At 36.8% G+C, this 26,065-nt stretch overlaps 1 protein-coding gene across 3 annotated transcripts; it reads right to left on the bottom strand.

Annotated features, from left to right (window-relative positions):
- Positions 1 to 364: 364 nt before the first annotated feature.
- Positions 365 to 26,065, bottom strand: LOC139982217 (trafficking protein particle complex subunit 5-like). 3 transcript variants are annotated; one of them, XR_011798039.1, is made up of 8 exons: positions 25,318 to 25,539; positions 24,585 to 24,673; positions 23,455 to 23,581; positions 22,503 to 22,560; positions 21,929 to 21,988; positions 2,431 to 2,495; positions 1,682 to 2,109; positions 365 to 1,592 (listed from the first exon to the last, which is right to left on the bottom strand). XR_011798039.1 is itself a non-coding variant. In XM_071994869.1 (7 exons), the coding sequence occupies exons 1-7, from the start codon at positions 25,971 to 25,973 to the stop codon at positions 2,011 to 2,013; spliced, it is 564 nt and encodes a 187-aa protein (XP_071850970.1). In that variant the 5' UTR covers positions 25,974 to 26,065; the 3' UTR covers positions 365 to 2,010. The 3 variants fall into 3 exon arrangements, 2 of the variants coding, with proteins under 2 accessions (XP_071850970.1, XP_071850957.1); XM_071994869.1 differs by lacking the exon at positions 25,318 to 25,539 and adding an exon at positions 25,908 to 26,065 and having other exon boundaries at positions 365 to 2,109; XM_071994856.1 differs by having other exon boundaries at positions 365 to 2,109.

Below are 26,065 nucleotides of genomic sequence, written 5' to 3'. Positions count from 1 at the left end.
CATATTAGCATATTGGTATTTAGGACATGCAAGAATAGCAAAGTCCCCAGCCAATCTGATAAACTGCAATTTTACAAAATTGCAATTCTACAAAATTGCAGAATCCAATTGTATCCAAAGTTTAACAAAATATCAATGTATACCGCTGCTTTAAGACTGGCTCTCTTTTTTTTCTTCCGATTTCTGCAGACATGACAGAAACATCATTGAAAAAATGCATTCATACATAGCGCCCTCTTTTTTATTTCTCGTTACCATGTCTTACTTCAGATATCAAATTCTGTTGCTCTACCTACTGAGCTATCCAGATTAAAACAACTAGCAACTTCTTTAAGAAAACAAATACAAAACTTTCTTTTTTATGGGGGGGGGGTTCAAATTTGCTTGTAAACAGGCCTAAATATTATTGAAAAGTTACATTCATACATAGCGCCCTCTAATATAGACATTGATCAATTTTCAGTTCCTACTCCGAAGACTGTACACTGTACTTGAACAAATGAGAAACCATACACACTTATTTTAAAAGTTCACTTGTATACCAGGCATTATCAAATTAATCAATGTAACATGCTCCCTCTGTTAGAAAGCAAATCTGTGCCTGTCATTCATCTTTATAAAATCACAACCAAAATAATTAATTGGTCTAACTATTCTGCATGTAAAACTTCCAAAATATAATCTTCAGATTCAGGTAATGTTAGACTTATTTTTAAAAGATGTCATTTGAAACAAATTTTTAACGGCAATTCGAACAAGCAACTTAATAAACATGATCAATATTAATGGCCTGGCATGATCTAAAAATATCCTCAGTTAGGTAACTGTATGCAAACTTGATGGGAGCCTTTTCTAAACTTAACCTTCGCAGTAAAATTTGGTCAAACACAAAGTGACAGAAACTTTCTTCTTTTATTCAACTTTTAAGGAGCAAGGGCCTCACTTATAATTTAAACAGTAAAGATTTTCACAGGGGGAAATTAGCATCCCGTTGAAGACTGGTCTGATTCCTGGCTCAAGGAAGCTGCTTGTAACCAAAACCCCAAAGAAACACTGAATCATGTACAGCCTAAATGTTCTTGATTATTTGAATTATTAAAGAAAGCAGAAAGATTCAGTTTTATAATGGAATTTTAAATGTTTATTGCTATTCCTACCTTTTCTCAGTTTTTCTTTCTAACTGATGCGAGTGACAACTGAACACACAGACACATTGACAGGTTAAGTGATTGATGTTTTGTCATTGAATATCCGCTCAGTATTCTCCAGAGCGTATAGATGGGCTCCATACATTTAACAACTTTACAATAAACATTTTGATATTTGGTCTGTATGATCCCAAATATGTCTCTCTCAATGCTCCCCCTCCACCCCCTCCCCCCCCCCTCCCCCTCGCCTTCATCCTATGCACCATGCCTGTGTATACACCTCAGGGAGCAACATATTACCATCTCTTATATAGCAGTGCCTAGACACAATTGGAGATATGTTTAACTCTCTGATGCTTCACCCAAATGATGCTGTCAGCTTTCAAACCAGGACAACATTAACTAACTGACATGGCAGCATATTTAAATAATATGTCAGCGACTCTTAATAATTATCAGAGAGAACTCCCTTAATAATTATCAGAGAGATCCCCCCCTAAATAATTGTAAGAGAGTTCAGCCGCACATTTTACTGCTTTGTAAACAAGGTAGCCACACCTCCTTAATAATAATCAGAGAGATCCTCCTTAATAATTATCAGACAGCTCAGCCACACACTGTACTGTGTATCAGCTCAAAGTCTGGTTTACAGTTTGCTGGGCTATACTGCTAGATCTGTTGGATCCATTGACATAGAAAACGTGATTTCCCTTTCTAGATCACTGATAGTACGTAGAGGCTGCTGTAGAGCCTAAACCAGACCTGCGCATGGTTCAGAGTTACTAGACAGTGCAGTCCATACATGATTAAGCTTGGTGAGAGTATTGCACAACAGACGACAGTCTTGTCATTTGACCTCCGTTTATCGTTGCTCAAGAGACTTGTCCCTGGCAATGACAGAATCCTCGAATTTAATCATAAAAGTTGTCCCCTTGTGCCAATGAGCTGTGACTTTAGCAGGCTGTGGAGGGAAAATAGAAATTAACCCTTTTTTTCATGCAAACTTTTAAACTTGTCAAAAAAGAGGGGGCTATAGCACTAGCAATCCTCTCATTGGAAAATGGTTAGTCACAAGGTGATGCATTGCTTATTTAGTCAACAACTTTTGATTGGCAAGTTTGACGGTTTATGAATTCCTTTGAGTTTTCAAAATATTAAAATTGCAAATATTAAAAATATTACCTCTGCAAATCTTGTACATGTCAGTACCCCTACACCCAAGATTGTTATTACTTTTTAAAAATAGGGAATATTTTACTTTTAATTTGAAGAATGTACTTACAAAATTGCTTCCGACCAGAATGGCTTCTACAATACCAGCAGTAAATGATGCACAATTAAGACTACCTGAAATGAAGACATCAGAAAAATATCTTTGAAATCTGAGAGGGAAATGTCCACTTATTCCCACCTACTTAAAAGGATATGCTGGTGACAAACAATGTGAAACTTATATCGAAGAGAAAAATATTCCACACTGCTAGTTGTCACCCCATCTCAATAGCATGCCCCTAACTGGAGATATCTTTAATAGAATGTAACCTTTTTTTGACCGGCTAAAACTACTCCAGGAAGTTGGATCACAGTAGGGGGTTTGTGATGTCATCTTGGCAAATGCTTTTCTTGGAAGCTATTATAATCTTCTTGTTGATTTATCCTTGAAACCTGATACAGTTGGATTGTTTGCATAAGCTGTCAACATTCTCTATACTTCTAGAATTCCATCAAAATGTATCTTTTTGGTAGAAATATTCTTTTCCTCTGTGAATCAATGATTGACAAATTATAAAGACAAACAAGACATTTTCAGATGGAGCGCCTTGATGACATCATCCATCCTGCTGTTGCCAGATGACATTTACAAAATATCACTAAATTAAAAAAAAAAAAAACGTATCTTCGCAATACAAAACGCTATGAGGATGTGGTTTTCACGGTTAAATTCAGAAAATGTTCAGCAATCAACTTATAATCCACCAGAAAATCCTATTTTCAAATTGGATTTGTTCTCAAAGTTGTGAGCACTGCTGAATGTCAAATTATCTCACATTTTCAGTTTATTTTCCTGTTATTGAAGGAAGGAACTGAAATGGCCAAATTTTTGTCTTTATAATAAAATGAAACGACAAAAAAATTATTGTTTTTAACAAAATGTGGTAAATATCAAATAAATAAAGAAGGAACTAAGAAGAGAAACAAGTGCTAGTATGACATGTTGAGACAGTGTGGTCATGACGGGAAGACTCTCTCCCGATATAAAGTTGCACCTAGTTTATTCTACCACCACATCCCTAACCCAACCGCCCCCCCCCCCTCCCTCCTTCCCCTTGGACATCCCTCTGACTGGTTGGCTTCAATGTTTCTGTTATCTGTCTGCCTATAAATGCTACTTGGTAATACAGAAACAGCTTAAAGGGTGATTTCAGGCACACAATATTTCCCATACACAATATATTAAGTCTGATCTATTGTAGAACGTTAATAATCTCTGCTGTTTGTCCAAGTTTCCACACCACTTTCAATTTTCGAGAAATGACCCTTTAAACATCTGAGGCTCATCAATTAAAATGGCTGGACTATTAAGTCTAACACACAGACCATTTACTTCAATTCCTCAGATAGATGACAACAATAAAACTCTATTGGAAAACATGAATTTTCTATATATATTCCTCAAATAATATATTTACAAATATATTAGATTTGTGAAGGATTATATAGTGTTGAATGTCTTACAAGTATGCTATGTTATTCATTTGTTCAATGGTAAAAAGAACATATATTGGATGAGTTATTAAAAAAATTTAAACCCGAACATATTAATATTAACATTAAGTCCTGCACTGAGGAGCCGATGGCATTGTCAGTGTAGCCTTAAAGGACCATTCCAGAGATTTCGCATATTTTGTGTGAATCTTCTTGAAAACCTGGAAAGCTATAGAAACATTTATACTAGCACTTAAATATTTCTCTTTTCATAGACTATAAAATTTCAAGACTAAAATTCTGTCAAAGGTCATCCATTTAAAACAGAATGAGATTTTTAAGAGTAAAATTGAAGGTAAAGATATGATTTCATCATGATCTGACAAAGCTGATGATTTTTGTCTCTATTGTAAATCTGATATTAAACAAAAGACAAAGGGAATGAATGTGTGACAGTGGTAACACACGGTGTGGGAATTTCGCCCCAATTTTTTAAACAGCCTCATGTGTCCTCCTTCCCCATCCCTCTCTAACACCTCAATTTTCTTGGTACGAAAGAAAGTAGCAATATAAAAATCATTCCTTTCTGACAAAGTTTATCTAGTACAAAGATAGCAAAAAACATTACTGGCTTCTGGTCACCAAAACACTATCAATTCTCCAATTTCTTAGTATCAGTGGATAATATCACTTCCAGGTAATAATTATTTTAGTGATTGTCCGTAATTCGTTACATCCGTTCCACTTTTGTTAATCAGGTCTGTCCCTTTGAAGCTCACTTTTTTGTGGGTTTTTGTTTTTTAAGTTTTGTAATTTACGACACAGTGCCACTCTCAGGACGGCTGGAATGTTGACTTTATTATTTTGATGGAAATTTTGCTGATCACCTCTCAATCTGCAATCACCATGGAGACCACCTGTTTTTAAATGGTCTGAGACATATTAAAAAAAAAAAAACGACCAAATTTTGGCATAAATGCCAAATAAAAAATATTTTAATGGCAGTAGAAATTTCCTTCCAGGACTTTCTCATTTGAACCAAAAACAAAACAAATGCTGTATTGAATCGTTATCTCACCTCAATTGTTTCAATTTTGTTTTCTTAAGTTTTAATTGGAAAGCTTCAAAAGCTTAATTAATCAATTATAAGGCTGAATTAAGCATGAGATGTTAAACCTAACCATGGAGCTATTAACTCCCAGGTTTATGGCTCCATGACTTAACAAACGTTATGCAACAGAACTAATTACTTTTCTTATGTGTATTTTTGGACTGAGTACAGTATGCTGCTTATGGAGAGGGAATATTCAGGGAATGGTATCCGCATCTCCTTTTGACCCATCCCACTCACCCCCCCCCACCCTGCCCCCTCCTCCAAATACACACACACACCAAAAGGAGAGGAATCAATAGGGGGATAAATGACAATCCTGACATACAGTATCAACCAGCATAGATTATTCCAATATTTAATCGTCATGAAAATATGATCTTCAAGCAGAGGTACGTACACTGTATTAAAGGAATTCACATATATATATACTGGAGCTCTTCAAATTTGAACGCTTGACTTCTAACATGTCCTTAAACTTCAACAGTTCAAATTGATAGTTTAAGTCAGTATATAGAAAAGTTAAGCCATGGTATAGTTGTTGCTATGGAGACAGAATGTTACTTTGCTGTATTCAAGGATAAAATATTTGAATTATTGAAACATGTTCTTTAGTTCAAAAGTTCAGATGGAGAGGTTTGAGTCAGTTGGTTTATAGCTAAAAGAGGGATATAAGAAGCAGTGACCACTTCCCCTCCTCTCCCCTCCCCCACCACAACCACCCCCCCTCCCCTCCTTCCCTCCCTATCAGTGTGAATGGTCAACTATAACATGTTACTTGACATCAAATCTTGCAAGTTAACCTTTTCTTTTCCATTTTCTCCTGTCCATGCTCAGTACATACAGATGTCAATGTTTAACCCTGAACAAATCATCAGGTGATGCCCATAAAACTGTTGAATGTGTGTAAACACAAAGATTGTACAGTTCCTACTGTGGGTACCAAAGGTATTTTACTAGAACTTTATGTATCACAGGGGTACCATTACTTCGATACCTTGTAAATTACTGCTATGATCAAGCTTGCTTTATGTGGTGTTGGTCAGTTTGCTAAAAAAAAATCAGGAATTGCCAAATAGTACTAAATTAAGGTGTCACTTTGTCTATAGAATACATGCGTTTTAGAAAATACTTGTTGTGGAATAAAGTATATATTTTGGTTAGAGAAGGTGTGGGAGATTAATGGGGGGAGAGGAGGAGAGAGGGGGAAGAGTGGGGGGAGAGGGGAAGCAATCTGATCGACAGAAATTTAATAAGATTTGTCAAGTGGATGTAGCTATTACACTCTATCCATGTACAGTTCACTGGTTTCATTGTATGCTCTACATTTAACATTAGGAAATAACAAGACTACTACCATATCCTAACAGCTCAACTTAACTTAAGGTCAAGATACAGTAATCCTGGAAACATAGAATGAAGTTGTGGCTTCTTTACATAATCCCCTAATCCCCCTGTTATTCTTACCCTGCTACAATTTCCCCTGTAAATCCTCCATGATCTCAACAACAAACTGTACTGTGAATATCCTGTATGAAGTCAGTCAACACAAAGTTATTCTACAATATCAAATCTAAACATTGGGAGCCACTCACAATGTCATTGTAATCATGAACAACTCTCAGACACTCTAAACAGAAAACAGCAAGAAGTTTGCTTCTTGATCTGAAAAAAAGTAGTTCTTAGCCTGAGCCAAATAGCCCACAGAGTTAAGTGTGTCACATGTGGGGTTTGGTCTGCACGCAACGACACCAATTCCAAACTTATTGTAAGTAGCGTACACCCACTGAAAGTACACTCTCAGCCTTAGGCATAATTTAGGTTTCATAATTCAATTTTTATCGGATGTTCTTGTCCAAAGTATCAAAATTCTTTAACTGTAGATATATAGCGAGGTATTGGAGAAAACAGCACCACAAAAGTGTCTCGCACAAACATTTTCTGGAAACGGAATAATTTCATGTTACAAAAAACAAATTCTTAAAGATCAATAAACTGAAGAGAAACAAAATAAGTGGAATGGAAATATGAAAGTTAACCTGACGTGCTGAGATCCATAAGAAAATTTAGTTTGGCAAATTCCAGTACAGTGTCCTGCTGAGAAAAGCTCTAGGTAAGAAATAATGCCAAAACCACAAACTAAAAACACAATTTACATCTGTAGAGTACATGTATACAAGTTATGTTGTGGTATGTTGTTGCTATGGAGATACAATGTTACACTTAAATGCTCTCTTTGAAGAATATAAAAGATGTCACAATTATTGAAATCTTTTTAACATGAATTCCAAAGGTCTGCAGGTTCTCTAAATTTACAAAATATTCAAACCAAATTTTACAAAATTATAGCAAGTTTGAGTTTTCTGATATGGTATATATATGAGTACTAACATTAAATCCTGTATATACTACTGCACAACTGTAATATTACACATCTTTGAATTAAATATAGACTTGTAATTAATTTGAACATTAATGCAGAGATTTTTGCTATATGCAATACACTGTAAAATTTGTTCCCTACAGGATCTTATATTGTTTTACTATCATTCTTAAATGAACCTACACATTGTGATATTCACTGTTCAATTAACGTTCACAACATTTATACATGGCATGTACGTATTTATGGCTTCCCAAGAAAAAATGTTATATCATGGGCACATATATATACGGAAAAACAAAATTGTTCCATCTTCCATAATTCCATCATTTTAGTACCCTGATGATGACATCATAGTGTACTGTTGGCCAATATTACAGACAAATTAGTCAAACTGTTTTTTAGTTGGTTTCTCCTCACAGTAGGGATTACTTGCACTTTAATATCAAGCGCATTAACCTTAACCAGTTGGGTGTAAAACCCTTCATTCTTTAACCCTTGTGGTTGATGTTTTCATTTAATGGTTCCCCTTGATTTTCTTCTTCTTCTTTAAATCAGTTTCCAAGATGACCAGTGCTATCACCTGTTACAACATTTCATATTTTGCTTTTTTTCAAACTTTTCTCTCTGATTTTTTTTCTTTTTTTTTTCTTACCGTTTGTGGACAAAAGACATGGTTGATTAAGAGTTTACTTCAGGTCACGCTGTGAGATTTATAAATCCTCCCTCAACCATATATATGACAAATCAACAATTATTAAGCTGACATCATGATCAGCAGTTCAGCACAACAAGTAGTTCCATTTACCATTATCATAAAAGAGCAATATTTTTTTGTCATTGGTCTAGACTAACACAGCAATGCCATCAAATTGAGTAATATTACTTAAAATAGCACTGTCAATATTCAACCATATATGCTAAGGCAAATACACATGAATAGCTGCAATTAAAAATCAAGTAATTTATGCTCTAAATTTCAAATATTTTGTCCCTCCTCATACTTCAGGCTTTCACTTGTCCTAGAAGTGTATCAACATAAATTTAGGAAAACAGTTTTGAACATATGAAAACGGAGTCGAAAAACACGTGTATCACTTCGGAATGGTAAATTCTGAAGGTATAGAGATAGTGTGCGGTGACCCGTAGGAGAGGTCACCGAGGGCGCAATGAAAAACTATACCAGTGGCGTCTTTGGTAGACTAGGAAAGTGTATTAGTGTGGTAGGAGACAGGTAAGAGAGGAGTGAAGTAAAGAAACAGTTTTGAAGACTCCCAGGCAGCATTTACATCACAGATCTCTGAGATCACATCCTGCTCTCCTTGCTCGGCATTAATAACATATAAGTTGATTTTAAGCCTCTGAGCTTTTACATTGGAGCCCCATTTTTGGTATCAGACCCCAGGCTCATTATTACTGAAGAGGAATTTAATGTTTCCTTGTTTTGAAGAAAAGGCATGAAAACTCTAAGCGACCTTCATGTGCGTCTATCATGTCAAATGACGCATGGAACAAACAATGTAACGGATGTAAACAGGCAACAGCTGACCCCTGGGTCGACTCCAGGTTGCCGTTACATTACAAACTTAAACACAGAACATGTGATCCGATCCACAGATACAGTAGTTTCAGCTAACACTTTCTGACTCAAAATTTGTTAAAACGAGCCCTTTGTTCTGTGCGATTTAGATTATTTCATATTCATGACAGCAAATCTCACCATGTAACAAACAGTATGAACCTTAAACCACCACCTTACAAAGGGAGAGAATGAATCCCTTTTGACAACGAGGAGGGAGGGGGGGTAAACAGGATATAGTCTGACCCCGAAATATTGCCTCCGGGTGCAAAAAAAGTTCTTTGAATGAACACGACATCATAGAAGGGAAATTGTATTAAGCTGTTACAGGATTAATGTAATCTATTACAGAGACAGTGTAAACTCCAACCGGCAGCACTAGTTGCTATGGAAACCTCTCAGTATGTTGGTTCCAGACCACCGATGTGAGGTGAGAGGGCTGGCTGGAATTAAATTTGGTTAGTCCAAATCAATTTAACACTCCCATGATGAGAGCATACAAAACAGGGTTAAAATCAGAATTATATTAAACTGGGCTTAAAAGTGGTAATTAGTGTTTTTTCAGCACTTGGGGCTGAAAGAGAATTTTTGTAATGAAATAAGATATTTGACATACTTAGAAGGTCTAAATTTCCTGCACAGCTAGCTATAACAATATTAACAAATATTAAATTGAACATTGATCAGGATTAATAAAACTCCCTACATTTTGAAGAGCTTGTATTGTTAAACTTAATACTTCATAGACAATATGCAGAGGTACAGTAATATATATATATTTACAATTATGGAATCAATTGTCATCTATATGTTGATATGTCGTAGCATTAACATTCCCAAATTCTAGAATAATTTTGTCGGTTGGTCTATTCAGAGTAGCGGTATGCATTGAATTCACTGATTTCCGACATTCTTGCAAAACGTATACCAAGTAAAGTTGACACTAAGGGTTATAAATGATGATTCAATGATGATTCAGTGATTCATGATTGGGGTGTGGGGGCCTTCTGTGCCCATCTCCACCAATCTCCCTCCACCTCCCATATGAGCCATGATCATGTGTGCAAAAGATTCACATGTTACAGTACAGTATTGTGCATCTCTTTAAATTGTTTGTGCCCCTCCTTGAATTGTTGCATCCCCTCCAACTAATTACTCCTGATTATGGGTCTGATCTCTATTAAAAGTTTTAAAGAGCAAATAAATAACTTGAGTTTGGTGGAGAGATCTTTCAAAATCTGGCAATGAGATGGATGCCTTGCTTCTTCTTGGAGGAGGAGACCTTGTCTGTTCTCTTACCAACTGGTCCTTCATCTGACTGGGTGGTCGTTCTCCTTGCTCTAGTTATCTCCGATTGTCTCTTTTTTTTTACCTTCATCACAATTAAAGTGGAAGAAATGGATTCGAGCAAAAAGGAAGAAAGAAACCTGCTACTGGTGGATTTATAAAGAGTTAAAGACCGTAACTAACCAGACGGTCATAGAATTGGCTTGTTTGTATCCAACCGAATGTAAGGGATTATATGCTCTAAAAATACAGTGTAAAAAAATCACAGAAAAAAAAGGAGTGGCAAGATGAAGTAAAAGGCTCCACTGGTCCACTGGAGGCTGGGTGTGTTTTATGGCTTCGTTTCTGAGACAGAGGAATACATGTGAACAATGGCTTTATAGGTAATCCTTGTGTGTCATTAGTAAGAAAAGTACAGTATATGTAACAGAAACATGTGTCATTTTACCAGTTACATTTACACTATACCAAATGTGCCACATATGACCCACAACTCATTATTGTAGCTGAAACATGTGTAATATGGACAACAGGTTCCACATATGGCCAAGAGGTCCAAGACAACCCATCATTGTAACAGAAACATGTGTCATTTTACCAACAGGTACACTGTATTTCCAAATGTGCCACATATGACCCACAACCCATCATTGTACAGTAGCTGAAATGTGTAATTTGGCCAACAGGTACTGTACACTGTACCAAACGTGCCACATATGACCCACAAACCATCATTGTAGCTGAAATGTGTCATTTGGCCAACAGGTACACTATACCAAATGTGCCACATAAGACCCACAACCCATCATTATAGCAGAATGTTCCAGAAACATGTGTCATTTTACCAACATGTTACTCTACACCAAATGTGCCACATGTAACCCACAATCTAACATTGTAGCTGAAACATGTGTAATTTGGCCAACAGGTACAGTATGTACACTACATACCAAATGTGCCACATATATCCCAGACAACCCATCTTTTCATGTTACACCCAAGTTACACCCAACCTGCAACACATATTGTTGTGGTCCACAATAAGTAAAGGGTACCTTGCAATGATCAGAGTACCCTCAATATACATGTATATCTCTCAAAATACTCTTATTGCTAAAACAGTACTTATTCAGTGTGCACATGTGTTATAGTATAGCGTACTAATTTGTAGAGCTGTGTTTATAGTTGAGTCTAGAGTATTGGTAGCTGGAAGAATGCAACAAGTGACGAACCAGTTGGGATGGTACGTTTTCTTTTATTCCACAAATTTGGAGGTTATGAATGGGTTCAAAAAGCGGTCAGATTTTGGAGGACAGAGATCTGACAATTCCAAAAACAATGGTGTTTATATCTGTCATGAGCTGTTGCCCTTGGAGGGACAAATTCAGCAAAGGTTTATTTTGGCTAATTCTTCAGCTATTTCCAACATCAGCCAAAATAATGGGTAATTCTTTAACTGTTCCGGAGATTGGCCAAAGATTACAGATTGTCTATGTATTTTATCGTTTCACGGTAGTAGCAAATTTCATATGATCATGGGGTTAAATACTGAATAGGAGATCATTTGTTCGTCGAAAGTCCACGTACTACCTGTAGAGCAGTCTAATGGACAGGTTATACACAAGTTATCAATATACAGGGAGGTTTCCGAGACATACTGTTTTCTTTTGGGGGAGGTGGGAGAGGGTGGGGGAGGGTGAGAGGTCCCGAGCAGTAGTGCAGGATATAGTGAGGATGCGCTGCTGTTATAGTTACTAATTTACATAACAGTGTGTCGTTAATATTATTTGAATCATTTTATTGTATCAGTCTCAGTGTAAATAAATGTAGTCCAACGTTTTCGTTTTCCTATCCCCTTCTTTACAAAAACAATATATGATATCTGTGTGCGTCACTGTGTGTAAATTCCACAAAATCTTCCAATGCAAATATTTGGAGTAATATTTGGTAAATTTGTCAAGCATTTTAGGACACATAGTATTAAGGTTGCTGTCATCATTTCTAGCCAAGTACTGTATATCTCAAATGAGTAAAAAAAATGCCTTCCCCCCATGATGACATCATCTTTAACCAATGAGAGCGATCCTACTTGATAAACGCAACAACAACGACCAGAGAATAAAACCTCCCTGAAGTCAGAATAAGTGTCATCTTTCCGTCAAGGACCAATCTTTAAACTTAGGTAAAATTAATGTTCTTTTGGTTGTTACCTTCTTTTCTTATTCCTTACAGATAAACTGTACATTGTGATACACCATTTTGAACATTTGTTGTCTAGTATTTGAACCATTTGAAGAAAGAAAAAAAGACGAAGAAAAAAAAAACACTTTTGTATTACTAGTGAACTAACACCATAGTACCATGGTTGTTTTACCTCTCATCTCCAATCTTTGTGTTCCCCTCATGTCTTTTCACTTCGTCTATAATTGAAGTAAGATTTACCAGTAGGTTATCAAGACCGGCACAATGAATCTCTTCTTGTTATATAGGCAGCACTACCGTGGGGTCCTGTCAATAACCTACCACCCAAATTTTGAATTTCCAACAGGAGAAAGGTTAGAAAGGGAAACACACACGTCTGACATTTTAAATCTTCCTGTTTTTCGTCTTCTTTTTTTTTTTCTCGCTTAAGGAGAAAAGCAACATCGTAAAAAGAAGATGGTACAAGAAAAGGTGGGGGGGGGGTGGAGAAACAAAGAAAGTAAAATTCAAAACTAACAGCATGTTTCTGTACCAATACAAACCCCTATTTTTCTATTCTGTGAGAGGATCGAAAGCCAACAGGGCACAAATAAATGACAATAAAGATCTCTAGGAGTGACTTAGGGGTGAACTGGTTCATTATTCCTCCCTTAAATGACTCCTTTCTCGCTTACTCATTGTTCCCTGATTTTCCCATTGTTGTGGGACCAGACTTTCCATCAGGGTGGTCCCATTTAGGATCTTACTCATGTTGGTAGAAGTAGTGGTTTTTCCTATTCACTAAGTACTTTCACAGTTTTTGGGCTTTGCCTGAGATCTTTGAGGTGATTATGAGATCAATCGAAATTTTCACGAAATGTTTATTTCCCAAAATACAATCTTGATGTTGAATTCAATGTCTGTTTTGTACTCATTTTTCAATTCACTCTGTCTTCCTAATGACTCTCTCTTTCTCTCTCTCTGACAATGTAACGAGGAATAAAGAACACTGATGTTATGCACTCTTACAGAGAGGTCTGTACACTGCTAACTAGCAAATTGTTCAAAACAAACAAGACCTTTAGTTTTCACTTGCATTTTCCACTCTGACCTAACAGAACGTGATTCTGCTATAATACATAAGAGTTGAAGAAATTTGTTTTTGTTTTAGTAGGATTCTCATGGAGTGATTTGTTTGCGCCAGAACCTTCTCATACAAGACGTGAGAGTCACATATCATATACATACAGAAATAGCAAAATGAACGGAAATCACCTGTAAATAATAATAATAATAATAATTATAAATTATTACCAACCGACAAGGTCTCAAATTCAAACTTATTTCATAATCCATGAAAAGTAAAATTTATACGTACTTCCTATTACGCGAATTTTAATCTAGAACATTGACGAGTTTCTTAACAACAAAATGGTCCCGTACTCGTGAGAAAGTTTATGGAGGCAATTTAAGAAATTTTTATCATCCTTCAGACCTTCACCAGCTCTATACTGGTCATGTGATCTAACAGAACTATAGTTTACTATTCAGACAATTCAAACTTACAAAGAGCTTTCAAAAACTTGAATAATCAGTGTGCAATATTTATGTTTCTGTGAAATTTAAACGGTAAATAGGGTTTTCTTCCCCCTTCTTTTCATCATCATAATGAGACAACCAAATTCTTGGCTTGCTTTCAAATACCAATTTTGAGCAAATCCAGCGAACCGAGTCGGTATCAATGAAACCACTTGGCTCTTCCTCGTTTTTTCTATTAAAACAAAGGAAACAAATAACAATACACCGTGTTTACTCATAACTAGGAATAACCTATGAACTGTAAAATGGACCAAACCAGTGTGTATATAATATAGAGTACTAGGAGCCATGGGGTATTAACACAGTTGCCAAATCTTTCTATAACAACTGAATCTGTATACTCCAATAACACAAGAACACCATGTATTTCATTGAAATGTTCAGCTAATTTTGTCCTTAAAGTTAATTTTCCAAAAGAAATGAAGGTCATTTGATCAATTAAAGATGATAGTCCACATAATGATTGGGAACAAGGGGGAGGGGAAGGAGGGGGAGGGGAGGAGGGGGAGGGGAGGAGGAGGCAGGAGGGCAAGAGGGAGGAGGGTAATAGGGGGTGGACAGAGTATGGGATTTACCTGTGTTTGAGTTTTGTTGTACTGCAGCATGTCTATACATATGTAACTTTTTGTTCCATTAAAAGTTAAAGGTCAATTTCAACCAAGAAATTACTAAACAGTTGCTAACGGTTTTTCAAAGTTATTTTACAGGAAGGTACTTCATCAACACAAGTTGTGTCATATATTAATGAGTGTTGAACAGAAGAAAGACACGTCGCAAAGAGGGACATTGCTTTGAAGGCCAATTGGTTGATCAAGTTTAACCATTAAATTTTACTCCATATGCCAAACAATTCTAAGACTGACAAATTCAGGCAAAATTTTGTGGCATTTTGCCATAATTTAAAGTCATTATTGACTCCCTGAACTTGAAAACTGAAATGATGCTAGTCATTACGAGCTTCCGAGTTCACAAGTATGTCAGATTGGTTGTACCAGATGTCACCAGTCATCACTTATCTTCACAGTTTACACCTCACTTTCAGCTTCCCGGAAACCAATTGACTGCTGACATTTATCTTTGTCTTATATTAACTGAACACTGACAGGGAAAAGAGCAAACAATTTTACAGCTAGAATATGATTCCAACCAGTGACCCATTTTATTCTGTCTGGTTTTATATTACCACTTTGAGAATCATTTGTTAATTGTTCATCACATAGTACAATATATCAAAAGATTTGCAGTTCAAGCAAAATGTGTCCACAGCAGAAGCAATGCTAATGCAGACCTGAATGTGAATATTGTAGAATATGTAGGACACCACAATGCGGGAGGGGAGAAGAGGGGAGGGGGGAACTAGGGAGAGGGGGAGGATGGCAATTTCAACACCCCGCATAAAAACAGTTGAAGGATTATGTCTCCACCACCAACCCCACCTCCTCTCTCCTCTCCCCTCCCTCACCCCCCCCCCCCTCCCTCTCTCCCTTCATAAAATCGTCTCCCAATCAGTTATGTTAATGTCAATATGTCAATAAAATAACACATTTTGTGGTAAAGATTTAACATGAAGAGAAACAATTTCCACGAGACGAAACCAGCTTCTTCTAATGCAGAATTTGGGGCTTTTATTTCTGATTTCCATCATCGTGATATGTTTTCTATACTTTTGGTTTGTTCTTTTATAGAAGACAACATTGGAGCCTTTCATTCATTTCTGAGGGTTTTTCTTTCTTTGTGAGAAAAAATTAGGAATTATAAAGTACAGTTTGTACTTTTTGGGTGGCCAAACAACAAGTAACAATAAAGTAAATTGCTGTAACGTCTCCACTAACTCTCTGCAAGATTACACTTTTTGTCACTGGAATGTAGGACATGTTCACTGTAGGATGTGTAGGACTGTAGGACTTGTAGGATGTGTAGGGTGTGTCACTGTAGGATATGTCACTGTAGGATGTGTAAGACTGTAGGATGTGTAGGACGTGTCACTGTAGGATGTGTAGGACATGTTTACTGTAGGATGTGTAGGACTGTAGGGTGTGTAGGATGTGTAGGACATGTTCACTGTAGGATGTGTAAGACTTTAGGATGTGTAGGTCATGTTCACTGTAGGATGTGTAAGACTGTAGGATGTGTAGGACATGTTCACTGTAGGATGTGTAGGACTGTAGGATGTGTAGGGCATGTTCACTGTAGGATGTGTAGGACTGTAGGATGTGTAGGACATGTTCACTGTAGGATGTGTAGGACTGTAGGGTGTGTAGGATTTATAGGACATGTTCACTGTAGGATGTGTAGGACATGTCACTGTAGGATGTGTAGGACTGTAGGATGTGTAGGACATGTTCACTGTAGGATGTGTATGACTGTAGGGTGTGTAGGACATGTTCACTGTAGGATGTGTAAGACTTTAGGATGTGTAGGTCATGTTCACTGTAGGATGTGTAAGACTGTAGGATGTGTAGGACATGTTCACTGTAGGATGTGTAGGACTGTAGGGTATGTAGGATGTGTAGGACATGTTCACTGTAGGATGTGTAGGACTGTAGGATGTGTAGGACATGTTCACTGTAGGATGTGTAGGACTGTAGGGTGTGTAGGATGTGTAGGACATGTTCACTGTAGGATGTGTAAGACTTTAGGATGTGTAGGTCATGTTCACTGTAGGATGTGTAAGACTGTAGGAAGTGTAGGACATGTTCCCTGTAGGATGTGTAAGATTGTAGGATGTGTAGGACATGTTCACTGTAGGATGTGTAGGACTGTAGGGTGTGTAGGATGTGTAGGACATGTTCACTGTAGGATGTGTAAGACTTTAGGATGTGTAGGTCATGTTCACTGTAGGATGTGTAAGACTGTAGGATGTGTAGGACATGTTCCCTGTAGGATGTGTAAGCATGTGTAAGATTGTAGGATGTGTAGGACATGTTCACTGTAGGATGTGTAGGACTGTAGGGTGTGTAGGATTTATAGGACATGTTCCCTGTAGGATGTGTAAGACTGTAGGATGTGTAGGACATGTTCACTGTAGGATGTGTAGGTCTGTAGGGTGTGTAGGATTTGTAGGACATGTTCCCTGTAGGATGTGTAAGACTGTAGGATGTGTAGGACATGTTCACTGTAGGATGTGTAGGACATGTTCACTGTAGGATGTGTAGGGCGTGTCAATGTAGGACTGTAGGAAGTGTCACTGGAATGTAGGATGTGTTCCTGCCTGACATTGTCATAGTTGTAGCTAAATGCCTTTAAGTATTTTATGTGATATCTTCCATCAACAAACTAAAAATAGGCCATCTAAATCACAATATCTTAACCAGCTCATTGTTCCTGTGTCTCATTTGAATCCGATAGGGGATCACAGCTTTCGAAATGCTGCCCCCTGTTTGTGGAACTCACTTCTAGTAGATCTTATTTCTCTGGACTCACTTGATCAGTTCCTAAACATCTTCTTAAATCTCATTTTCTTCACATTATTTTTTCACAATATTATTACTAAGCAGGGTTCTTCAAGGGGAAATAAGAACCTGAGCTCTGCATTTGGAAAATCTAGTAAATATAGTCACTGATACAGTCTCAAATACATTGTTCTACAACATACTCAGTCATTTCAGGAAATTCACAAGTTCTTTTGATCAAACCAAAATCATAAATTTCTTTCCATTTTAGTTGCAACTGAAACTACACACCAAATAGTTTGGATGATATCAATCGTCCATTCAATAAAGCTTTTTGATTTTTTTTTATTTTCTCTTTTTAGTTACTTGTTCAAAAGTATCTCAGAAATGATGTAACACTCATATGTACATCTGAAGACTATGCATGGCTGGTAGTCAGGTCTAAATCATACTGTTGTTGGCAATACTTGTTCTCAAAACATTCGACCAAAAATGTCATGAATGATATCCGATTAGAATTTCCTGCTTGAGGGGAATTTGAAATTAAAATGTTGATGTAGTCTTGGCACAGTGTGATTAAGGAATAAAAGCACATGAAAAATCAACAAAGATATGGATTTCAGTCTGTGTCAATATGCCCAAATTTCACCACATGAATGTTTGTGAATTGCAAAATACCTAGAAAAGAGGAAACCATACGAATATCAACACACGATTTAACCCTTGTGTAAACTAAATGTTAAATAGAGAGCAGTTTTACCAGGAATTTGGTCAGTGAGGGACAGAGGAGGGGGAGGTAATGTTTATGTGTCTCAACGAAGTCTGAAACAAGTGAAATCTTCTGACGAGGACCTCAGATGTGAAACATTATTCATTCAGGCAGGAGAGATGGAACTGACCTTCCACTTTAAGGCTGGACTCTTGACTCAAACCAGTGTAGTCTACTGCAGCAGTCTACCAAATCATGGGGTTGCACAAATCAATGTAGGTTTACGGAAGTCAATCAAACCATCCAAATCATGGGTCATAAATGTGCAACCTAACTTTTCTTCCAGTCTTCAAATTTAGTCTTTCATCTTCAAATATGCTTATCCCCAAGTAAAGGTAAAATAAATTAATTTGGTATTAAAAAATACCTAATTTAAAGGGTTTCTGCACGACATGAAACCTTGTCCTGAACAATCTAATCATCAAACATGTTTGTTACAACAATACTTCAATTTTAATAGTTTTTGACAGATCTCCAAATAATGCTTTCAGAACCTCAAGTTCCCAGAAACGAATTTTCAACGAGCTTTGAAGGGGCGTAGAAAAATAGAATACACTCCATTGTCGCTGTTATAAATGCAACCAATGAAGCATGACACAAATATGAAAAGAGGTTACAGACAGGTTATTTAAAGATTAGTCTTACCCTTGATATTTGCCCTTCTTTAAAATGTTTACCCTACTTCTATTGTATCATGAGACAATCATTGAATCTATGCAGAAATTACCATTTTTACTCTCTAATTTTGACCACTGATTGATGAAAACTTGGTCATACCATTTCAAGGGACGAAATAGTTTTAGAGAATTGATTAGCAATAATTGCTCGACAATTCTTGGAAATAGCAATTAGCATTAGCAGGTACTGCATCTTTTGCTAATCAAAAGTAATATTGATTAGCAACTGGCAATTCTTGGGTAGCAAATTGCTATGCGAACCCAGTTATTTCGTCCCTTGCATTTACACTGGAATGTTGTCTAAGAAAAACAAGCAATACATTTTGGAATCTTTTTCTGCTTTTTATTTGGACACAATTCTAAACATCACATGGTCGTTACTGAGCAGCGTTGGCATAAGAGGGTTTATGAGAACAGGGTGGAATAAAACGCAGGGACAGGGTCATGGATGTAAGGATTAGGTCACCTTTTCAAGAAGACAAAGAACAGATTTATAGATACACTTGTAAGGTATTCTTTAATCATTAGATTGATTAGTCATTGAAAAACACAAACAGTGGATATTCATCTGAAAGAAGCTGGAAAGCTATCTCTAACCCAGAAATTGGGGCAAGAAGAAATAATTATTGCTAATGACTGGGATTAAAAAGTCATATAGAGCACAAACAGGTAAATGAGACTGCATAAACCAATACTGCAATCAGTATAGAGGAGAGTATAACATACAATACAGGGCTGCTGAGACTTGGGACAAATCTATTGATACCCAACCCAGTATTATCAGTGATATGCTATCATGTACAATGTGTGTATAACATTCAATACAGAGCTGCTGAGACTTGGGACAAGTCTATTGATACCCAACCCCAGTATAAGTGATATGCTATCATGTCCAATGTGTGTATAACACAAAATACAGAGCTGCTGAGACTTGGGACAAGTCTATTGATACCCAACCCCAGTATAAGTGATATGCTATCATGTCCGATGAGTGTATAACATACAGTACAATACAGAGCCTCTGAGACTTGGGACAAGTCTATTAATACCCAGTGCCAGTATAAGTGATATGCTACATGTCCAATGTGTGTATAACATACAATACAGAGCTGCTGAGACTTGGGACAAGTCTATTGATACCCAACCCCAGTATAAGTGATATGCTACATATCCAATGTGTGTATAACATACAATACAGAGCTGCTGAGACTTGGGACAAGTCTATTGATACCCAACCCCAGTATAAGTGATATGCTATCATGTCCAATGTGTGTATAACATACAATACAGAGCTGCTGAGACTTGGGACGAGTCTATTGATACCCAACCCCAGTATAAGTGATATGCTATCATGTCCAATGTGTGTATAACATACAATACAGAGCTGCTGAGACTTGGGACGAGTCTATTGATACCCAACCCAGTATAAGTGATATGCTATCATGTACAATGTGTGTATAACATACAATACAGAGCTGCTGAGACTTGGGACAAGTCTATTGATACCCAACCCCAGTATAAGTGATATGCTACATGTCCAATGTGTGTATAACATACAATACAGAGCTGCTGAGACTTGGGACAAGTCTATTGATACCCAACCCCAGTATAAGTGATATGCTATCATGTCCAATGTGTGTATAACATACAATACAGAGCTGATATGACTTGGGACAAGTCTATTGATACCCAACCCAGTATAAGTGATATGCTATCATGTACAATGTGTGTATAACATACAATACAGAGCTGCTGAGACTTGGGACAAGTCTATTGATACCCAACCCCAGTATAAGTGATATGCTATCATGTCCAATGTGTGTTTAACATACAATACAGATCTGCTGAGACTTGGGACACGTCTATTGATACCCAACGCCAGTATAAGTGTGATATGCTATCATGTCCAATGTGTGTATAACATACAATACAGAGCTGCTGAGACTTGGGACAAGTCTATTGATATCCAACCCCAGTAAAAGTGATATGCTATCATGTACAATGTGTGTATAACATACAATACAGAGCTGCTGGGACTTGGGACAAGTCTATTGACACCCAACCACAGTATAAGTGATATGCTATCATGTTCAATGTCTCATTAATATAGTCTGTGTAACACATTGCTATGCAGTATGCAGTATGAGTAAGAGGATGGCCAGAGAATAATCACAGCTAAGAATCACCATTTGAGGTGATGAGGAGTCGCTTATTTGCGTACAAGAGGAATATCAAAGTTTCGTAATGATTCCATGATTAAAACCAGAAGTAATGTGTCTATCTCACTGATCATGACGATCATTTAATACATTACTGGAGAAACTTTTACTCAGAACTGGAACAAGGAGGAACATTTCTAACACTATTACCTTTTTTAATGTTACAAAATTACATAAATAAAACAAAAAGAGAACAATAACAATGCCAAATGCTATAACTAGCTTAAATACATGGTAAGAACAATAGTAAGACAGTGAAACAAAACAAGCGCAATGAATCAATATTGAACTAATATTTGTAAAGTATATGATTTCTTTAGTGTTTATAACTTTCTAGTGATGAATTTATGGGTATGAAGTAAAACTTATGGAAATCCACACAAACAAGATAACAGGTGCCTTTATGTAGGGATGTCATCACAACCAATTGAAGGCAAACAAAGCTTCCAAGAAACATAACAGTAAGATCAAATTTGTTGTACAACTGGAAGAGGATAGATGACAGGAAGATTAGAGGAGAAGAGAAGGATAGGGTCAGGTATAGAGGGGGGAGGGGATCAGATGTACATCTTGATAAATCCAAATCAGAAGGCAGTATTTCGATACAGACAAACATCTTGCAAAATGAATCATACAGTTATGAAGATTTTGTACAATTGGTAATATGCAACCAAGAAGATTTCATTGCCAATGTCATCAAGACATTACGCTGTTGAGATAGTGAACAATCTAATGAAAATATATGAAATTTTTAAAAATCATTACATCATATTCATTTACTTAAAGTCTTGTTTTGAAGGAAATGTTCTTTGAGCTGTAGCTACTTAAGAGTAAGAATAAGAATAACTTTATTGATCCTTAAAAGGAAGCTACTTACCTTTATCCTTTGGAACTGAAATAAACCTGTTGACCAAGGATTCTTGTTCAATGATGTAATCTATTTAGAGTAAGTCAAGGAAGACCTTACACTTAGAAACAGATATCATGTCCACTATAAATAGAGGTATAAGACATTGCCGACTAAACATGGTGTTACTAGCCCCAATTTAAAGTGGGCATAACTTATGAGTTGGTAAGAAATAAGGTTTGAGATATCAACTGCTTGTTGATTTCACAACTGGGCCTTACGTAGCTGCTCCATTAAATCTCCTACCAGCAACAACAACAACAACAAAAACAACAACAAATTTTAGTATTTAGAATGACTTAAAAACAAGGACAAACAAGAATACAAGTAGGACTTCTTGCCTTGCTTTACACTTTGACCACAGTTTCTATCTTACTGTACTTCCCCCACACAACCCCACCCCTTCCCACCCTCCCCTCCTCCATTGTAGTCCTCCCCATTTTCAAAATTCACAAAATACATTGTATACGTCAGTTTGAAATTTTCAGACAGGAAATGATTGAAAATGTCTGTTTTTATGAAACAAGAAACTGCAAAAGGATACAAGTCCGTTCTTCATCATTAGCATGTTCCAACTTGTCGGCCTCCTTGCCAAAGAGAGCCTGTAAAAAGGAAAAGGACACCATCACAAATCCATCAAAATATACCACTATCTGCAAAGATATAGATTGCCATTTACTATTATATAACGAAATGTAGAAGCAACTCTTTTGGAAATAAAGAACTATTGGAGAGACATGCAAGTTGCTACCATAGACACTTACTAAACAATACTGAATAAAACTACGTTCTTTATAAACACTCCCTTCATTTATGAATCCCTGAACAACAATCCCCCATGCCCCTCTCTGCACCTTCAACCCCATGGGGATAACCTCTATGCAGCACTATGCCTTTACAATTAAACAGTTAGACCATATTCAGGCAAATATTTGTTCCCAATGTGAGTTACGAAAAGTTCAGTAATGCTAATTGTTAGCAGTCCAGTTTGTCACAACGGGGCAAATTTTGAACGGTCATGCGATAGAAAAAGACTATGAAACTTCTTGTTTGGACAAGCAAAATCAGATTTGGGGGTTGTCTGGCGGATCACTAGTTGTTTACATCAAATTCAGAATGCATTGAAACCCCCAAAAATGATAAATTAGTAGAACTCTTGCCATCACTTTGGAGATACTGAAATATAAACAAAACTAGTGGCAGGCCTATGATCCTCTGAAGAAAGTTTTACTGGCCCAAACCCTGCTGCTCCATTCATCAAACCTACACATCTCTCCTACAGTGTACATATTGTTGGCTCTTAGTACACTTTATCAGACAACCAAAGCAGCTTTTCCGAATACCAAAGGGTGACACCTGGTTGTCAGAGGGACAACCAGAAATAAAAGAACTTGAAAAGGTTCCCAAGCATAATTACTGTAACTACTGTACATTCTAAATAAACAATGTGCCATTTTCAAGTATTTATTCTTCTATAAAGGCTTATCAATTTTTACCTTCCAAACATTGGATTTGATGAACAAAAGAATGTTTAAGAGTTTTGTTTCTCTTCTTAGTCCTTTCTCTCTGATGAAAATGAGATCCAACATTCGTATTCCAACATGGTAACCCAGTTCAGAAAGTCTGAGAAAAACAGAAAAGTACGTACTAGATATGTATTGAAAACTTACAATCTTACTGATCTGTAAAAATCTATTGAGAAATCAAAGAGAATCAGTTCATAGATGACTATAGTTAGTTCATCCAGCATACAGTACCTGTCTGGTAGCAACGCAAGTTGACCATATCAGTAAATTCTACTATTGAAAAGTGTCATGGGTATGGTCTGGGACAGAAGAATTTAATATCTACAGTAAGTAAGAAATCAGTATTGTTGCAGGACAATGGAAGATTATGGAACATGAATATTGTGAGGGAAGCATACTGGTATCATGAAATAATAATGATAGTCCCTGTAAATCAAGTGTCTGTTTAGCATACATGTACCAGCTGACTCAATTTTGTAGTGTAACATCTTCCACCACTTGACCAATCCTTGCCAAATTTGGATACTAATTGGAGAGAACCTGTTTACCTAATTAACAGGTGAGGCTCACTGTCAGTTTAACAACACCTTTCTTCATACTGTTTATATCGAACATTGTACAAAGTAATTGAACTGAGAGATCAATCTTTGTCATCTGTCAGTCAGATCAATTCCAAGAATTTTAGTTACACATTCAATAGCTTGCTTCCCTCAAAAGAATATCCAATTTCAACCAAAAAGAAAAATAAGTGATACTTGGTCATAAAAAATATGAGCATTTGTCACCTACAACAGATTAAAAAAGAGAAAGGCTTTTACATTTCACTGCACGTTCAATAAATGAAAGTACTGCGGTTCCTATAAATACATTAACATCAAAACAGCGTTAAAACATTTTTCTGCTTAGAAATATTGTATGTGAAGTCCTCCTTACTGATGGTGTATTCCAAACTCTTTTTCTGCATAAAGAATACAGAAAGCATTTAGTAATGGTAAATTTCATTATTTCAAAAGTTATTAGCAGATCAATAATTAAGCTAAATCACCTTCCTTGTAACATTAAACTTATGAGGAGATTTCCTGGCTTCATGTATTACTTACTTGCTTTGTAATTCTGGAACTGTGGATACACGATTCTGACAGTACTGTACCATTTCTGAGAACAGAAGGGCAAATGTGCTGATGTTGATCTGCAAAAATACAAAATTTAGGAAGAAGTCAGGTTTCAAGTTGATACTCTTTGCAAATGTCTCATATCATAAAATGTTGAACTCAAATGTCCCACTAGGCAGTACATGCAAAGCATTGTGTGGGATAGAATATTGTTTAAATACGATGTAGGCTTCTTTAAAGACTAGCTATAGTTATTTATTCCTCATAAAATCTCATGTAAACACTGGCTGCTTTGATGCTTCGTTTCATTTCATGCTATTCAATACAGTAGCATACACCAGTCCTTATTTTTCTGGCTACATGGTGAATAACATAATGTATTTCTTGTTTGTCTGCAGACAGGGGTAAAGTGTAGTGTTAGGCTGAATTAATTTTTAGGTACAATTATAGAATACAGGGCCATTCATTAACTCTTCCCAGCATCCGGATGCGCGGATGCGCGGTGTGTCTGTACATGTCCGTACACGTATGACGCCCTCTAAAATTCCATCACGTATTTCATTTTGACTCCGCATCCGCGCATCCACCCCGGGAGTACTAGGAAAGGACTTAGATAATTTTCGAAAGTTTCCCCATATACGATACACCATCACGTATTTCATTTTGACTCCGCATCCGCGCATCCGCGCATCCACCCCGGGAGTACTAGGAATGGACTTACAATTTTCGAAAAGTTTCGACATATACCATCACGTATTTCCAATACTGAAAGTCCCGTATGTACGAAGATATTCCACATCAATAGTGTGTCGTTCTTAAAAGGCATCCGTACATGTGTGACGCCCTCTAAAATTCCACCACAGAAGTACTAGGAAAGGACACTCCGCATCCACGCATCCGCGCATCCACTCAAAAAGAAAGAACTGGGACTTTGACATTTTATATTCACATACGTACTGGGGTGAGACTAAGCATCCGCGCATCCGGATGCTCAGATAGATCATCGAGTGGCCCTGTATTCTATAATTACTCCAATTCTTATTAATCCGGCTGCGTGGGCAATAACATAGGCTAACACATTCCATTATTCGTTTGCAGGCCGAGTACGGACGACTTTACAATACAGTTACACAGAATAGGGTGGAGTTCGTGGATTAGGTACCAATGCATTTCAAATGCAATTTCGTTCATTAATGTTTCACTCGCTAAATGATACGTTAATTGCAACCAAAGACCGAGTTCTACGGCGACAGAAAATAGCTTAGTTCTTTAAACAAACTTCTTATTTTCAACGCAAACAAAGTGTCTTACTTCTCCTCTCCCTTTGCTAAGAGGTCTGTCGACAATACTGGCCTTTTGGGACTTCTTGTCTGCCATCTTTTTTCTCTTTTTATGTCAATTTAATAAAGTGTGGCCAAATCATAATCTCCGACTTTTGCTAGAGATATTATGCTCATTGGCAATCATAT

The sequence above is a fragment of the Apostichopus japonicus genome, chromosome 2 (assembly GCF_037975245.1).
Source record: "Apostichopus japonicus isolate 1M-3 chromosome 2, ASM3797524v1, whole genome shotgun sequence".
Taxonomy (NCBI): Eukaryota; Metazoa; Echinodermata; class Holothuroidea; order Aspidochirotida; family Stichopodidae; genus Apostichopus; species Apostichopus japonicus.
The sequence above is the reverse complement of the archived record's forward strand: the minus strand, read 5'-3'. Positions and strand labels throughout refer to the sequence as shown.

What these genes read in the sequence shown, in the direction of transcription:
- LOC139982217 (XM_071994856.1), bottom strand. Translation starts at nt 25,422, where the DNA reads ATGCCTTTTAAGAACGACACACTATTGATGTGGAATATCTTCGTACAT. An exon ending in TCAAATCCAATGTTTGGAAG is followed by an intron (nt 22,561 to 23,454) that starts GTAAAAATTGAT and finishes TCCTTTTTACAG; the next exon opens with GCTCTCTTTGGCAAGGAGGC. An exon ending in TAATGATGAAGAACGGACTT is followed by an intron (nt 21,989 to 22,502) that starts GTATCCTTTTGC and finishes TACTCTAAATAG; the next exon opens with ATTACATCATTGAACAAGAA.